The following is a 19,231-nucleotide window of genomic DNA, read 5'->3' on the forward strand; positions in this document are numbered from 1 at the left end:
ATATTAACTGTAACAGTCATTGTCTCTGTACGTGGATTTCACTCCATGCTGCTAATTAAACGAATTTCTTCGTGATCGCACTCGGCACTTGAGACTATATCTCCCGACACAATGTGTCTGATCTCCTCCCTGTGTCTCAGTCCGGCGCACTCCTCTCTTCTGAAAGTGAATCATGTCCTCAGTGGGACGGACGCTTACGGACGCGTCCAGCACCAGATATTTAACCTCCACAAAACACGGCGCGTCCGCCAGTGGAAACAGGGCATATGAGGCTGATGGATCTTTCCTTGATTAATCCTCTTCCCATAATGCTGTTCGATTCCACAATTTATATGTTTCTATTATAATAAGTGTGTATATTATTTAATACTGTATCTTTATAACCATCTATATGTGTATATTAAAACCCTGAAGCACATATATATTTTATCCATAGCTTGGAAATCTAGACCTAGTGTTTATTACTACAAATGGGTTTTATCCAAGCTGGCCACACATAAGGGGAACATGGCTGAAGCTCATTGACACGTGTAAGCCAGTACTGTCTGGTAATGACTATAATAGTTTCCATTTGTTTGTTTACTTCAGCTCCAGCTATTATACAAATTACTCATTGGTAATTTCTATGTGTTCCCTATCATTCAATCTCTGTCTTGGAAGGTCACTGCATTGAGTAGGACAGAAGCATTGTCTAGAAATGTGTGGTTGTTTTTTTAAAGCAACTTGATGAATTTGTATGTATACTAACAGTGTAGTTTGGTAATTTGGCAAGGTTAAACAGCTATTTTAATAGCTATTGTCCCTCTTAAGGGTTTAGAGGTTGTGAGAGCAACCCCTCATTCTGCTATATAAACTCAACAATGTTGTCTGAGCCCTGTTGTGGCTTCACTCTTCACAAACCGTTGATTTTAACTTTTTCTTATTAAGTATATGCTCCAAATACTTATAGTTCATGATCATGGTTTTCAGCCAAAAAGTAATGTGTCTTCATGAAATAAAATAGTCTTTAATAAAATAATTTGTTTTAATCAATAAATTCCTGGATTAATTGGATTAATAACTTTGCATGTCATTATAGGTGAATGAAAACAATCCTTTTGTTTCCACATGAGACAAGAGTAGTTCTTTTTTTGTTGTTGTTGCTTTTTGGATTATATTGGCATTTCATTGTTAATTATTGTAATTGATATGTGTATCTAAATATTTATGCAGTGAATGTCGATCAGCATCTCTTTTGTGTTCACATCATTTGAGAAGTGCACACTCAGCTCTGTGAACTTCATTTGGAGATTCTGCATTCGCCTCCAGACTAACCAGCCTGACCTTGGAATACTTATTTCCCAAATCAGCCCTAAAATAGAGGCCCTCAGGCTGCATAAATAAACCGCACTCTCCGTTAGCATGTGTTGAAGTTCAATATAGAGACAATTCATTCTGGAAAATTATTTGAGTTTATCCAAGCTGACAGTGTCTTTTTTTATTTCTCGTCATATAGGCAACATCTTTGTAATTTCTCACCTATAGACAATTTTATAGCTATCATCTCTAGGACATCATTTCAGATTAATCAATATCTGACATTTAATAACACATTTCACTGTGTATTTTTTATAGACCAGTCTTTGTGTTAATTCATCGCTGCATTGTCTATATAATACTAAAACGTATCATTTATATATATATATATATATATATATATATATATATTGGATCATTTAATTTTTAATGCAAGATATTGATTGCAAGATAAATACACTACAGTACATTAAGATCACTGAAAAAAATCATAGAGAACATGGAAAAAATAAACCTTTGTCTTGGTATCAATACAACTATTACACATATGATTATTATATAATATTTGGGCATTGTTGGGTTTAATAATACAATCACTAGGACTTTTTCAGAGTTAGCTTCACATAAGGAAATTGTGGACTTGTTAAACACATATATTACTAGCTCGTGTTGTTATTCACAATAATTTATTACAAATGCTTGGTTTTCATTTTACCAAAAACAAGGGTTTAAATTGATTCTTCCTGACTGTACTATATTCAGTTTTGTGAAAACTGCCCTGAATACCACACAGTTTAGTACATATGGGGACATAAAAACATACTACAGTACAACAGATGTACTGTTGTTTTAGGTGGGCCGTTATTTTGAAATATTTCTGCTTAGTTATGTATGATGAACAGATGTAAGGAGTGTGAGTAGCATAACATGGTACAGCAGTTTCTCCTTCAGTGCTCCACAGTGATCTACCACACTGAATTTTGCTTTGGACTCTTGTGTAATTACAGTTATTGTTTATTTAATTTGAATTCTGTGTATAAATCACTTTATCTAATTATGATGTTTTCAGAGTCATGTGCATAGAGTAGAATGGTCCAGTTGTCCATTGCAGCCTCTGGTGTTGTTTTCAGTTTAGAAATAGTACGTGTCACTGAATGCCTTACTTTGGATAACTTTATTTGAAATGCAGCATATTTTTTTTACCTTTCTCTTTCCTTTCCAATGTATGGTATGCAATATAAAAATCAAACAATTGATACAATCACAATTCCGCTTGCTAAATTTAAACTAATGTTATATCCACCACAGTCAAAGTTGCAAATACTGCATTGTCAATACAGGGAAAATTAGTCAAAAGGGTCTATATAATTAATTTAGAGTTTTTAGTGTTTTTGTATACATCTTAACTTTTAAGTTTAGTTTTAAAAGTTATCAAATACACTGATCAGCCAAAACATTATGACCACTGACAGGTGAAGTGAATAACACTGATAATCTCATTATCATGGCACCTGTCAGTGGGTGGGATATATTAGGCAGCAAGTGAACATTTTGTCCTCAAAGTTTTGATGTGTTAGAAGCAGGAAAAATGGGCAAGCGTAAGGATCTGAGCGACTTTGACAAGGGCCAAATTGTGATGGCTAGACGACTGGGTCAGAGCATCTCCAAAACTGCAGCTCTTGTGGGGTGTTCCCAGTCTGCAGTGGTCAGTACCTATCAAAAGGGGTGCAAGGAAGGAAAAGCGGTGAACCGGCGACAGGGTCATGGGCGGCCAAGGCTCACTGATGCACGTGGGGAGCGAAGGCTGGCCCGTGTGGTCCGATCCAACAGACGAGCTACTGTAGCTCAAATAGCTGAAAAAGTTAATGCTGGTTCTGATAGAAAGGTGTCAGAACACACGGTGCATCGCAGTTTGTTGCGTATGGGGCTGCGTAGCCGCAGACCAGTCAGGGTGCCCATGCTGACCCCTGTCCACTGCCGAAAGCGCTTACAATGGGCATGTGAGCATCAGAACTGGACCGCGGAGCAATGGAAGAAGGTGGCCTGGTCTGATTAATCAAGAGTTCAAGGTGTTGAATTGACCTCCAAATTCCCCAGATCTCAATCCAATCGAGCATCTGTGGGATGTGCTTGACAAATAAGTCCGATCCATGGAGGCCCCACCTCGCAACTTACGGACTTAAAAGATCTGCTGCTAACGTCTTGGTGCCAGATACCACAGCACACCTTCAGAGGTCTAGTGGAGTCCATGCCTCGACGGGTCAGGGCTGTTTTGGCTGCAAAAGGGGGACCTACACAATATTAGGCAGGTGGTCGTAATGTTATGGCTGAAGGGTGTATAATGTGTAAATGCTATAAACTGGACATTTCTTAAAGTATTCTAAATTATTTTACATGAATTCTCTCATAAAAAGACTTAGTCACAAGCATAAAATATATGTGTGTAATGCCGTTGTTGAAAGCCGTAGTGTTTAGTATAATATCAAAGCTCAGGCTTTCCTCTTGGTGTCCTTCTCAAGCAGAGCAACCAGAAGGCGTTTACGATCTTTACGGCCACAGATTAGGACAGGGTCAATCCCAAATACTTGAGTAAATTGCGTTTTTCAGCTTAGTGTCGTGAGTTAGAAAGAGCCACCGATTGGTTGTTGAGTACAGATAGATTTACATATATGAATTGAGTGACATTGTAATGCTTTTCATAAGGGATTTTTCTTTGATTAGGTTTCGTGTTTCATATTTACTGTAAGAGTTGCCTTCTAATATGATGGGGTTGTGTTTCTGGTTGGTTTCCTGATTTAGAAAGTGTCACAGATTGATTGTTCGTTGAAAAAAACAGAAAACATGTATATATGAATTTGTTTCCCAAATGGCAGCACGTGGCAAGTTTAAAAAGGAAACAAACCAAAAAAAACATTTATTTTGACTCCATGCCATTTTATTTGATGGTTAGTCAGTGAAAATAATATCAATGGAAGAGAAGTGATGGAGGGAACTCAGGATGTTATAAATCCCTCTTTTTTTATAACAAGGTCAGGCACATGCTTCTCTGATCTGTAATCGCCTTTCCCAGTGCATGGCCTACTGATTCTCTTTCTCTATGTCTAAAACCACACACATGGCTTGTGCAAAGTGAATGCCTTGAAAAAAGAGAGAGGGGGAAAAAAGGCTGATATGCGTTTTAAAGCTGTCTTGCAGCCTAGACATGGGCATTTGTATTATTGTATCCCTCCCCCCCACACACACACATATTTTTCTGTTGCTGGTCACCCCTCACTTAAGTCAGCATTACTAACAAGTTCAGGGCAATCTTCTCTGTAGTTATGAAATAAAAACCTTGCTAATAAACATCTGACAAGGATATATATTAGAATGAAAATTACAAATAAGCATGTTTATTGCATTCAAGCCATTTTTTTGCTTTCCTGAAAACTAAATTTGAATGTCAAATGCCACAGGAAACCATGCCAATGAAACAAACTTACAGCTTAATGATTTTTTGTTGTTGCTCTGGCTTAATAAAGAGCAAAGACAGCATGAGCAGAAATATGCAACCCCTTGTTGATGATCTTTTACAATAACATAAAACAGAGTTCTGAGTGGAATTCCAATTAAAGTGACTTTCTACCTCTTGAATATGTTTCCAGTATAACATATAAATCATATCTCTGAATGTGTTTGTGTCAGAGAACATGGTTTTAAAAGCTGAATAAATTGTTACATTATAGTTTTTGTAATTAGAATGGTTGTTTTCTTTTTGCCCGATGTGGAGTATAGTAACCTTAGACAAGTGTCTCTACTGTTTTAATAATCACGCAATTTGTGCAGTATACATCAGTCCCTCAGATTTGAATAAAAAAAAAAAAAACTTACAATTTGAAAGCTACAAATTAGTGTTTATTAAAATTCTGAATATTGGTAACATTTATTGTTTTCCCCTTCAGAACTACACCCTTTTGTAAAACACTGTGTAATTTCACAAATCTGTACCCCAGAAAGATTGTATTGGTTTTTAGATAGATTGGTGTGAATTGTATACAAAAGACAAATTACCTGCATTCAAAAGTCTGAAGCAGAACTATAGCACTACTGTGCTCCAGCTTGAATGCTGTTCTTCATCTCCACAGAGAATTATAAATATGTGGCAAACGGTTGTCTCGTTCCCTGGCCCATAGGAGTTTCATGGAACAAATACACCTGCATTCTCTACAACCCACATCTCACCCAGTATAATGGTTTATGTACGCTTGTCTTGTATGAAACCTCTGGCTGAAGTGTGCTATGCTGTACTGTAAGAGCAGGATAATGGGACTTGTTTGACTGAAGCCGGGTCCCAAGAGAGCTTCCTAGTGGATCTCTCTTGCATAACTGTGTTTTCTTAGCTCATCTAGTTCCTTTCTGTCTGCTTCAATATTAATATTTTCCTTCACCTTGTATTTTACATCTCTACAGGATGATAGTTATATCCATATTCAATATGTGTTGTGGGGATTTTTCAGTTTTTAGTTTTGTGTGTGTGTGTATATATATATATATATATATATATATATATATATATATATATATATAGGTTATATATACACACAGACAAATATATATTCATGTATGTTTGTGTATATATATGTGTGTGTGTGTATGTATATATATCTATATATATATATATATATATATATAAAAAACCAAGACGTTAGCAGCGGATCCTTTCAGTCCTGTAAGTTGTGAGGTGGGGCCTCCATGAATCGGACTTGTTTGTCCAGCACATCCCACAGATGCTCGATTGGATTGAGATCTGGGGAATTTGGAGGCCAAGTCAACACCTTGAACTCTTGATTAATCAGACCAGGCCATCTTCTTCCATTGCTCCGTGGTCCAGTTCTGATGCTCACGTGCCCATTGTAGGCGCTTTCAGCAGTGGACAGGGGTCAGCATGGGCACCCTGACTGGTCTGTGTCTACGCAGCCCCATACGCAACAAACTGCGATGCACCGTGTGTTCTGACACCTTTCTATCAGAACCAGCATTCACTTTTTCAGCTATTTGAGCTACAGTAGCTCGTCTGTTGGATCGGACCCCACGGCCCAGCCTTCGCTCCCCACGTGCATCAATGAGCCTTGGCCACCCATGACCCTGTTGCCGGTTCACCGCTTTTCCTTCCTTGCACCCCTTTTGATAGGTACTGACCACTGCAGACCGGGAACACCCCACAAGAGCTGCAGTTTTGGAGATGCTCTGACCCAGTCGTCTAGCCATCACAATTTGGCCCTTGTCAAAGTCGCTCAGATCCTTACGCTTGCCCATTTTTCCTGCGTCTAACACATCAAAACTTTGAGGACAAAATGTTCACTTGCTGCCTAATATACACTCACCTAAAGGATTATTAGGAACACCTGTTCAATTTCTCATTAATGCAATTATCTAACCAACCAATCACATGGCAGTTGCTTCAATGCATTTAGGGGTGTGGTCCTGGTCAAGACAATCTCCTGAACTCCAAACTGAATGTCTGAATGGGAAAGAAAGGTGATTTAAGCAATTTTGAGCGTGGCATGGTTGTTGGTGCCAGATGGGCCGGTCTGAGTATTTCACAATCTGCTCAGTTACTGGGATTTTCACGCACAACCATTTCTAGGGTTTACAAAGAATGGTGTGAAAAGGGAAAAACATCCAGTATGCGGCAGTCCTGTGGGCGAAAATGCCTTGTTGATGCTAGAGGTCAGAGGAGAATGGGCCGACTGATTCAAGCTGATAGAAGAGCAACTTTGACTGAAATAACCACTCGTTACAACCGAGGTATGCAGCAAAGCATTTGTGAAGCCACAACACGTACAACCTTGAGGCGGATGGGCTACAACAGCAGAAGACCCCACCGGGTACCACTCATCTCCACTACAAATAGGAAAAAGAGGCTACAATTTGCACAAGCTCACCAAAATTGGACAGTTGAAGACTGGAAAAATGTTGCCTGGTCTGATGAGTCTCGATTTCTGTTGAGACATTCAGATGGTAGAGTCAGAATTTGGCGTAAACAGAATGAGAACATGGATCCATCATGCCTTGTTACCACTGTGCAGGCTGGTGGTGGTGGTGTAATGGTGTGGGGGATGTTTTCTTGGCACACTTTAGGCCCCTTCGTGCCAATTGGGCATCGTTTAAATGCCACGGCCTACCTGAGCATTGTTTCTGACCATGTCCATCCCTTTATGACCACCATGTACCCATCCTCTGATGGCTACTTCCAGCAGGATAATGCACCATGTCACAAAGGTCGAATCATTTCAAATTGGTTTCTTGAACATGACAATGAGTTCACTGTACTAAACTGGCCCCCACAGTCACCAGATCTCAACCCAATAGAGCATCTTTGGGATGTGGTGGAACGGGAGCTTCGTGCCCTGGATGTGCATCCCACAAATCTCCATCAACTGCAAGATGCTATCCTATCAATATGGGCCAACATTTCTAAAGAATGCTTTCAGCACCTTGTTGAATCAATGCCACGTAGAATTAAGGCAGTTCTGAAGGCGAAAGGGGGTCAAACACAGTATTAGTGTGGTGTTCCTAATAATCCTTTAGGTGAGTGTATATATCCCACCCACTGACAGGTGCCATGATAACGAGATTATCAGTGTTATTCACTTCACCTGTCAGTGGTCATAATGTTATGGCTGATCGGTATATGTGTGTGTGTATATACAGTACTGTGCAAAAGTTTTAGGCAGGTGTGAAAAAATGCTGTAATGTAAAACCCCATTCACACTGAAACAATTGCCGGCAATGGGTCTGTGTGAATGGAGCAGGAAAATAATTGCTGGCAAATTTAGCGTCAAATCCTTGCTGTTGACGCAGTGCGTCAGCTAACTGCCGTAACCAATCAGAATAGGGGTGCATTTTTGCAACCACAACATGACAAGGTTAAGCCACCTTTGACCAAGAACTTGTGACCGTAATGAGAAATGGACCGGGTTGTTTGAAATAGTGGAAGTTGAAAATAATATAGTCGTAGCAATTCTGAGTTTTATTTATGAACCAACAGGTTGGCGTATTTAATGCTAACTATTGTCACACATGTCAGAAGTTATGTATCATAAATAATACAAGATATTTTATCTCTATACAGGCAAACGTGTTACCCCCTCACACTGTGTTCGTTTCAAACTAAATCGGTTCGGTTTGTTTGCTTTGAAACAATGTATCAGTGTGCTCGCCATTCACACTTGCCTTGTGCACAAATGCTTACAGTTCATAACTCTGGGTCATTTTCGTGATTCATGTTTTATCAGGACTGAGATCATATTGCAATAATCAAGTGAGTTTGATTCCTTTTGTATTAATAAAACACCGGATATTTACATTTTACATGATTAATGCATATTAGAAATGGCAGCATAACGCGTACAATAACAAATACATATGGCTACATTGTATTGTTTACTGTATATTTCCTATACACGTGTGTAAATTGTAAGTTGCATTATGCTTTGAACTGTTCTGTAGTTTTGCACTTTGTATTGCTCTTATTTGTATGTCGCCCTGGATAAGGGCGTCTGCCAATAAATAAATAATAATAATGACGGCAATAAACTACTACATGTAGTCTAACACATTTGACTACTTCTGATACAACCAAATAATACATGGGTGCGTTCACAGATCTGACCAGCAAAGCAATTCATTTTCATAATCATATGACAACAGTCTGAATAGTGACCACATCCATCTGTCTATTTAAACACACTGTATGCAGTTATACAGAACACAACAATAGGCTACTATATTTGTGAATAGTATAATCAGCGCTGCGCTACCCAATGGTGATTGTTTTGCCTTTATAAAAATATACAATAACACAGAAGTATGACGTGTCCTAAATATCCATCTAGGATATTTTTAATGCTACTGTCATATCTACCTAGAAGAATTGATGCTGTTTTGAAGGCAAAGGGTGGTCACACCAAATATGGATTTGATTTAGATTGTTCTTCTGTTCACTCACTTTGTATTTAATTAATTGATAAATGTAATCTATGAACATGTCTATTTTTGAAAGCATTCTTACTTTACAGCATTTTTTTACACCTGCCTAAAACTTTTGCACAGTACTGTATGTATACACACTTTTAAATTTTCTGTGGGCTTCATGAAGTCTATTCCGCAGCCTTGAGTGTGTATTCCGTGCTTTTTTGTTAAAATGTAGTTTGGCAGCAAGTAATTGTTATTTTGTACATTGTTAAAGTCAGGTAAAACAAAAATATCATATTTACCATGACAGCCTGGCAAGTGGTATTTTTTAGTTTTGCATATTTAATAATTAAAGAGAGACTAATGTCTTTGGTCTTATTTTGTAGCTTGTTTGGAGAAAAACAAGAAATCTCAAGATATATTGTGTATTCCCCAAACATTCTAAAAATATTGAGATATAATTTTTAGGTCATATCACCCAGCCCTAATATACACACACATCATTGTAATTATTATTATTTGTAGTATTATTTACACTATTACTGCTAATGTTTGTTTAATTTCACCAAATTTAAGAAAAGCATAATAAAAGCATATCAGCCCAAGACCTGGGCTCTCATGTTTTTTCTCTAGAAAATGTGATTTTTAAAATGAAAGTTGTGTCTCGCTCCCTTCAAGGAAGTCGCAGAATAAAGCACGGAAATGTAAATCAGCACTTTGAAAGTAATTTTAATGAGGAATTTTTTTAAAACACAATGATTACCTGTGAAAGCTCCCACGGCTGTTCTTTTGTGGAAGAAAGTGTCCTGACAACATCTGATTTTTAGACAATAAAATATAGGGCTGCATGACATTTTAAATCATGGTTGTCTTTCTCAAAGATTAAAATATTTAACTTTTTTTCTTTTTTTTTTCTGTTTTTCTTCTGTTCCAGTTCTTCTTCAACTGGCCAGTGATGCTCTTCCTGAGGACACGACTCTGGCATTAGCCTATTTGCTTTCTTTGCCTCAGGTATGTTGCAATGCATTTTTTAAACCCTCCTTTCCTGACCTGAACTTGGGTCATGTGATCATACCCGGTTTAGTAGCTTCAGCTCTGAATTAGCTCTTTTCTTTCAATGACACTTTTTATGAAATATTAATTATTCTTGCTATTATTTCGACTAACAGTCATACAAATGCAGGGTATTCTAGTACTAGGGCATTGGGCTGTAGGACAGACTGGGACAGAAATCCATATAAGCTAGAATTGAGAATTTGTTTCACTGGTTTCTAAAACTGATCTATCCAGATGAATTGCACACATTCGCAGGTATACATTATTTCTTGAAATGAAATGTAGGCTAATTCATGACAAGGAGATTGCTTGGCGTTTTGATGCAGTTGCCAAGCTATATTTATGTTGAAAAAGTTATTAGAATCCTTCAATATGTTGGTTCAGACATTTGTTCTCAAGGCCTTTCTGTTAATATCTGTTCTTATGATTCTTTGGCAGGCTTGAATGTTTTATTCTCCTTCTTAAAGGAAACCATTTTTAGACGCATACAGTTCAGTCCACTAGTGTCAGAATAATGGTTTAGATGTAAACAGACTATGACAGTTGACTATTTATTCAGTAGTAATGCTTAGTACAACAGTGCCTTTGTTGTGATGCAACAGGAGTGATTTCTAATATCACTGTACCAATTGGTAAATTATTTGCCAAAGTTGAAGCACTGAGTGCAATTAAAATGAGCACATAGTGCTTCTGACATGAGAACAAAGTGGCAGGTGGTGACCTACCCCAGAGTTAAGGAAGCAATCATGTCAAGGCTGTTAAACTCACACTTTCCATGTTTTAATCAATCCCTTTGAAACTGCATTCAAAGCTGTCTGAATTTGTTCATTTGCCTACCTCACTTGGGTACTATCATCCTGACCTGTGAGATTTTTTTTTTTTTTTCCCCACTGCAAATCTGCAAATTGGACTTGGAACTTTATTTGGCCTACATACATAAAGCTTTAGATTCTAAAAATCTGCAGGAGAACAGAATATTTTTTTAAATCATTCTACACTGTCATGATTAAGAATTTAATAACTAGTTTAATAGTTGCCAAATAGTTAACCCAACTGGTAGTTAATGAGCAAAATCGTTATTCTTGAAGCTGTGTTTATTTCTATATAAAGTTTATTCATTAATGTTTTATTTGTATTTGAATAAATTAATCATATTTGCAAAGCTGTGTGGAGTCTTGTTAATCTCTCATTAGTCTGTAAGGTTCACTGATTAAAGATATTTTGTTTTCCCTATTAAAAACTCATTGTTGATCTGTGTGTGTGTGTGTGCGCATACATATGAATCATAATTATAAAATAAACAATTAAAATGTATACATTTATTTTTATTTTATTGATCCTCTGCTTTTCTAGATAATTATAATGTTTCCAATAATGGGGGAAAGGCCTTAAACAGTGTGCCAGTACTGCATTTTTTTTATTTCTGTTTTCATTCCTTAATTCATTCTTTTACTAAATGCTTATATTAGTTACACTTGTTGATTATCCTTATTTCTTATTTAGATTTAGATTTGTTGTGAGATTAATTTGATTTAGCATAGCAATGGAGTCTCCTTACATTACATATTGGAGAATGTGCTTTAGGACGTCACATTGAGTTCCTGTTTGACCCTTAAAAATGTCAGCAGCTACATTCTCTCAGTATAAAACAAGTAGTTTTTCAACATATCTTCCAGAAGCAAAGGAGAACAGTAAATTGATTGTCTGCAAAACCTTAAATTGTGTAAAGGGGGACAAATCTCTGGTCATTTTAAATAAAGAAAATAACTTTATTTTCTCCTTTATAGAACTTTTGAGGTTACCTTTGTTTGTTTGTTTGTTTGTTTATTTCTTGTTTAAGAAGGTGCCCCATTTTGATGTAATATATTTACAGAAATAAAAACCAAACAGGAAAGATAATCACAGTAGATACCATGCACAAAGAAATTTGCAGGACATTAATGAAACCGAATGTGTGCCTTACGAAATAGACAAAAGAAACACGGACAATGATTTTAAATAAGGTGAAACTAAGCTGAAAGGATGATAAATATGATTTATACCAATCAAGTTCCACAGTGACAACAACATTTCAGTATGGAGGATTGAAACTAGAAACAAAAAACTGCCTCCTGAAGCACAGGCGAAAATATAGCTAGTTATCTTTCAGGTTACTGAAACTTGTCAGCTATTGGCATTCGAATAGTCGACAGGTAAAATCGTACTAGTTAGAATCTACGTGCTAGCCAAAGCACATATTCAGACTACAGGCCTCTGGTGCAAACATGATGATGTAAGAGGTGAATCTAGTTTCTCTATCATTCTTGTAATGTTAAAGAATGTTGTGATTGAGTCCTAATATCTGCCTTCTGCTTAATTGTGTCATGAAGTTGCCACCAATGGTTATCTCAAAGACTTATCAGCCTTCTTTTTTAGGTTCTGGATGCCAACAAGTGTTTTGAGAAGCAGACCCATTCAGCGCTATCTCTGCAGTTGGCTTCATATTATTATGCCCTGCAGATCTATGCTCGTTTGTCTCCATGTTTCAAGAACAAATGTCACACACTTTACCGGGTAAGTGCCTGAGAAAAAAAAGATTTCACAATGTGTCAATACTACTTCTTCTGTTGTCTAATTAGTTTTATTTATATATCTAGTTACAGTTAGATTGTTTATATAGTAATATTTTGAGTGCATGTGCTAAATGTTGCCGTTAAAAAGTGATCAAATTACTGGTTAGGGTTAGAGTCCGTTTTTTTTCTATAGAGTTAACTAAACTGGATTTGTATACCAATATGAACTGCACTGGATTGATGAGACTGATGGCCTGCTCTATATGTGGACTCGGTGGCTCCAGGCTCCATTATAGTTGGTTAGGACAAAATGCTAATAACACCAAGGTCTCGAGCTGAAAACCATTAGTATAATGTTAATCATAATGTAATATACTTAAGGGTCATTTATTTATGCATTTATTTTTAAATTTATGCATTTATTTTTAAATCAAATTTGATTATATGTAGCCTTTGTAATGTATATGCTAATCTTCATCTAGCATTGGTAATTAAGGAGAAAAACAAATGCCCCTGGGGGCTTTGTCTATGAACAGTCTAGCTCAGATGAGTGTCTGTATTACCTGTGTCCCAGTGATGGGTGACGATTACCTTTGATATTAATAGCATGCAGGCTTGCTCTGGAGTTGGTGCATTGAGCCCGCACAGTGCAGACAGTTCCTGGAGCAGCGCACACATGCAGCCTGCTCAAGGTCGCACAGTGATGTACTCAACATATTTGAAAAACATTTGTGAAAGCTCTTCTGATGTCCTTGGAGGGTGCAAATAAGCCATTGATCATCTTAAATGAAAGTAATGTGGCAGCGCTTTTTATAAAAGGGTCCTGGACGACAGTTTACCTGAGGGTAGCGAATACTGAAGAGTTCACTCTTTCACTCTGTAAAAACAGCTGCATGCACGAATATCTGTGCCGCTTTCAGTCCTCAGGGATTTCAGGCTGTGCTCATGTAAGATTGGCAGCTCATCCCTTAAAACATATACAAGAATGTGTGATCCACATTGCCAATGTCTGAGTGCTGTCAGCCTAAGAGGGGCCCATATGTGATATTAACTATGCCATGAAAAAATATAGCGATTGTTGTTACTCTATAAACAATGCCTGCGGTTGTTCTTTCTCAAATCTAAGAATGCCTATGCTTTGCATGACATAAAAGGTACATTTTTGCAATGTTTGCATGCAATTATGTATTTTATTGAGGAATCTTGGTCTGTTTAGTGTTTTGCCCAGAGTTTTAGAAAAATTGTGTTTTGAACATATACATTTTAAATAAAATCTAGATTTTATCAACACAATTTAAATGTTTATTCACTCAAGTAGAAATAGTTTCCCTTTAGTAAGCCCTAATTATATGCTTATTAGCTTGTAAATGCAACAAGCCAAATGCCTTTTTTCTGTTTTGCAAACATTTCTGACATATTAAAATATTAAAAATCTGTGCCACCCCCATTAGTTCTTGCACTGAAACATAGCATGAACTAGTTTTTGTTTGTATTATTAATTATAGTATTTCAGCCTCAATGTCTTATACAGCATCTGACATCTGAATGCAAGTTTAGGCTATGTGTCTATATCTGAAGCTGTGAGCTAATGTCTTAAGCTGTATTTGGGATGGAATCCACATTGGCATACAGTAGTTTCAGTGTAGCATATTATAGGAGTTCTTCAGCTCAGTATTGAATTGCTGACTTGCAGCAGGGATAGCTTACTTGTTTTGTTTTCTTACCCCTAAAGCTGACCTGCTATTGATGTTTCCTTCCCTTGATTTACTCTTGCTCAGTGATGCCCCGTGGGGTTAACTCAGGAACAATGCACACAAATCGCTGGCTTTTTTGGTTCTGCAAACTCATGTAGAAAATGCATGTGGGTTTATCTGGAAAGCCATAGGTGACAAACAAATAAACTACTCTTTGGTCTTTGGCACATCTAAAAAATGAGAATGTTTGAGAATAAGCTACCAGCCTTTGTCTTATCAAATGTGAGGCAGTAAATAGGTCCACAACTTTTTTCACTGTGTTAATGCCATAGAGCAATCTAAAACTATTTCAGGAGAACATGATACAAACTAATTACAATCTGTACATTGTCAGGCTCAACATTTTGATTGTAATGTAGCAATGTCAATGTCTTCCATTACTGAAGAAGCACATTAATAGCAGGGAAGAACCAGGTGTTGTTGTGTTATGCTGTACACAATCCCATAATGAGTGCTGGCTGTGAATGACAGAATATTCATTTATGTGCAAATGAAAGTAATGCTGATGTCTTCAAATCATCAAATCATCTCAAAAAGAGAGTGCATTTTCAGTAAAGGCACTGTAATGCAATTTTTTGATTGAAACCTCTTTTTTTTTTTTTTTTTTTTTTTTTTAAGTATTTAACATAATTGTTTCTCAAAATGTGCTTGTACTGTATCGCCTTATGCTGAGTAAAGAGATTGAATATCTCACTGAACCATATCTTTCAAGCTGAACATTTCTGGACTGGATTATTCAGCTTTTCACTCTAAAGAAGCAGTGGCAGTGACTCTGTATGCGTCTAACACAAGCTTACAGTCTTTAATAAGTTCAGTCAGCTGGCGTCATCACTGTCTCTTCATTTCTCTTGGCTGAATCGGTATTCAGTGAACTCTGAATGTCTAAAGGCTGGGTCGCACTGGACAAGAGCAGTGACAGTGACTCTATGAACGCATCGCCTCATGTTCGGATTGTAAAAGCAATATAACACTGTATAACTCTCAGCATCAAGTTGGTTGACCATGCTTTCCTATGTTAAGATCAGTTACGTCACACTGTTTGTCTCCATTTGACCAACAGAACCTGATTCATGGCATTTACAGTGAGGGGAAAAAAGTATTTGATCCCCTGCTGATTTTGTACGTTTGCCCACTGACAAAGAAATGATCAGTCTATAATTTTAATGGTAGGTGTATTTTAACAGTGAGGGACAGAATAACAACAATAAAATCCAGAAAAACGCATTTCAAAAAAGTTATAAATTGATTTGCATGTATTTGATCCCCTATCAATCAGCAAGATTTCTGGCTCCCAGGTGTCTTTTATACAGGTAACGAGCTGAGATTAGGAGCACTCTCTTAAAGGGAGTGCTCCTAATCTCAGCTCGTTACCTGTATAAAAGACACCTGTCCACAGAAGCAATCAATCAATCAGATTCCAAATTCCCCACCATGGCCAAGACCAAAGAGCTGTCCAAGGATGTCAGGGACAAGATTGTAGACCTACACAAGGCTGGAATGGGCTACAAGACCATCACCAAGCAGCTTGGTGAGAAGGTGACAACAGTTGGTGCGATTATTCGCAAATGGAAGAAACACAAAATAACTGTCAGTCTCCCTCGGTCTGGGTTTCCATGCAAGATCTCACCTCGTGGAGTTTCAATGATCATGAGAACGGTGAGGAATCAGCCCAGAACTACACGGGAGGATCTTGTTAATGATCTCAAGGCAGCTGGGACCATAGTCACCAAGAAAACAATTGGTTACACACTATGCCGTGAAGCACTGAAATCCTGCAGCGCCCGCAAGGCCCCCCTGCTCAAGAAAGCACATGTACAGGCCCGTCTGAAGTTTGCCAATGAACATCCGAATGATTCAGAGGAGAACTGGGTGAAAGTGTTGTGGTCAGATGAGACCAAATTCGAGCTCTTTGGCATCAACTCAACTCGCCGTGTTTGGAGGAGGAGGAATGACCCCAAGAACACCATCCCCACCGTCAAACATGGAGGTGGAAACATTATGCTTTGGGGGTATTTTTCTGCTAAGGGGAAAGGACAACTGCACCGCATCAAAGGGACGATGGACGGGGCCATGTACCGTCAAATCTTGGGTGAGAACCTCCTTCCCTCAGCCAGGGCATTGAAAATGGGTCGTGGATGGGTATTCCAGCATGACAATGACCCAAAACACACAGCCAAGGCAACAAAGGAGTGGCTCAAGAAGCACATTAAGGTCCTGGAGTGGCCTAGCCAGTCTCCAGACCTTAATCCCATAGAAAATCTGTGGAGGGAGCTGAAGGTTCGAGTTGCCAAACGTCAGCCTCGAAACCTTAATGACTTGGAGAGGATCTGCAAAGAGGAGTGGGACAAAATCCCTCCTGAGATGTGTGCAAACCTGGTGGCCATCTACAAGAAACGTCTGACCTCTGTGATTGCCAACAAGGGTTTTGCCACCAAGTACTAAGTTGAAGGGGTCAAATACTTATTTCCCTCATTAACAACTTTTTTGAAATGTGTTTTTTCTGGATTTTTTTGTTGTTATTCTGTCTCTCACTGTTAAAATACACCTACCATTAACATTATAGACTGATCATTTCTTTGTCAGTGGGCAAACGTACAAAATCAGCAGGGGATCAAATATTTTTTTCCCTCACTGTATGTTAATACGTTACCAGCCTTAATTTATCAAAAGGTTTGGGTTAACAAACAAAGTTTATTAAACTAAACAAATTGCTCCATTTCAGATATTTTCAACTACAACAGTGTCTGTGTATAGGCTGGTTCTGATGCTGATGCTGGTATATAAGCAGTTACAGGAACTGGGTATCACTTTTTCCTAATATTGAGACAAGGCTGCTCTAAGTAAACAGTTAAGTATCATTGCATAATCAATGAATTTGTTCTGTCAGCATGAGGGGTTAACACATCTGCATCAAAAATTCATTTCTATAATACGTATTAATTACAGTTGAGACTGCTGTCCATTTCAGATGATAGCAGTAGTAGATCCTTGCATGATAATAATGACATTAACAAGTGCCAGGTCAGCTTTTTCGAAAATAATTTCTGTAGTTTTCTGCACAATCTGCTTCAGACTCATTATAGGATCTAATACATCGCTATCAACTTTATTAAACAGCCTAATGCTGTAATGTGATTACTTCAGTCCAAACCGACACTTAAGATTAAAAATCCCCCCCATTTAGTGTTTTGCTATTTCAATTTATAACGTGTGTTTTGTATATTATCTAAAAATAGGCCTATAACACTGACTGTCACTGTATTTTATCCCTTAGTTTCCTTCTATTCCACAGTGACAGTAAGGCATAGTGAGTCTCAGATGCTCGGGGGCATGCACATCTGCGCAGGTGCAGGTTCATGTTCAGTTCTTGTCTTTGCATTTGAAGAGGTTGAGTATTTTAAATTAACAAGTAGGGATATGTTTTTGTAGAATATATTTTTGTTATTTAATATCAGCTGTATTTCAGAAATTGGTTACTAGTATTACATCACATGTAATCACACCACATCTTCCATTTGCTGGAAAGTGGCTCCAACCCATTGATGAGTCACAGAAAAACACCCACTCCTGTGTATTTTTACTTTTATTTTTAGTAGTGATTTGTTGCAGTGTTACTCTTCTTAAGTCCTTCAGTAGTTTCACTTTTTATAAGACTGCTACTCATTTAAACAATACCAGTGATGACCCGCACAGTGTTTGAAGCTGTTTGCCCATAGCTATACACTTGATTGATATAAGTGCTCCTGTCCTTGCTCTCATCTTTGCAGATAAAATTACCGCCTGTTGTTTAGTGAGAGGGTAAATGTATCATTCTGGAAGAGAATGTGTCAGAACATTATCAGAACCATTATGGACTGTTAAAGTAAACAAGCACTGGAACTCTTATTACTGCCAAATTTATACTATAAGCAATTGAATGTTCATATTTGTAATGGTTACCTGTAATGTATTTAAGGATTATCTTGCAAAGGAGACCATGTAGTTGTGATAATGACTTTGCTCATGCATAATGCCAGTTTTTGCTGTGTAGTTGTATTAACAAATATGTGTAATTTTATTACACTGCCTTTTTTCAGTATAATATAAGAATGTAAGCTTGACATTTATCGTGCTGCATGTTCCTTATTTTGCATAGTATATACAGAAGGGCAGATATCCCTGTCTTTGACTATGAATAAATGTAAATGTAATAAGTATAAAGTACTTTTTTGGTCTGAGCACGTTCTATGTAAATGGTGATGTTTGAAATGTTTATGTTTTAAACATTCAGATTTGAATTGATTAAAGCATACAGACAGGTTCTGCTTCCTAACTAGAAAGAATGTGATGCCAAATTACAGGTTTGTCTGTAGACTGAAAAGTGATTGTACGTTTTAAACAAAATGCTGTGTTGAAGAGATTTTATTATTTATTAATGCAAATAAAATAAGAGGGTTAGCACTACTTCAAAAGATAAGAGAGCACGCTGAAATATAGGTGTCTGAAATATGATAGTCTCTTCTATCATATTTAATTGTAGCCTCCTCTATCACATTTCATTAAATTCCATGTAGACTGTAATGGGGCAAGTACCAATTTTATTTAGTTTGTTTACTTACATAGATATGGAATTAAATG

At 37.4% G+C, this 19,231-nt stretch overlaps 1 protein-coding gene across 1 annotated transcript in view; it reads left to right on the plus strand.

The window, feature by feature from the left end:
• nbas (NBAS subunit of NRZ tethering complex) overlaps positions 1-19,231 on the plus strand; it is a 198,510-nt gene that overhangs the window by 102,513 nt on the left and 76,766 nt on the right. The window contains exons 39-40 of the mRNA XM_066705652.1: positions 10,187-10,263; positions 12,724-12,861. Coding sequence (XP_066561749.1) covers positions 10,187-10,263; positions 12,724-12,861 — 215 coding nt within the window. The remainder of the gene's footprint in view (positions 1-10,186; positions 10,264-12,723; positions 12,862-19,231) is intronic.

The sequence above is a fragment of the Amia ocellicauda genome, chromosome 1, assembly GCF_036373705.1.
Source record: "Amia ocellicauda isolate fAmiCal2 chromosome 1, fAmiCal2.hap1, whole genome shotgun sequence".
Classification (NCBI taxonomy): Eukaryota; Metazoa; Chordata; class Actinopteri; order Amiiformes; family Amiidae; genus Amia; species Amia ocellicauda.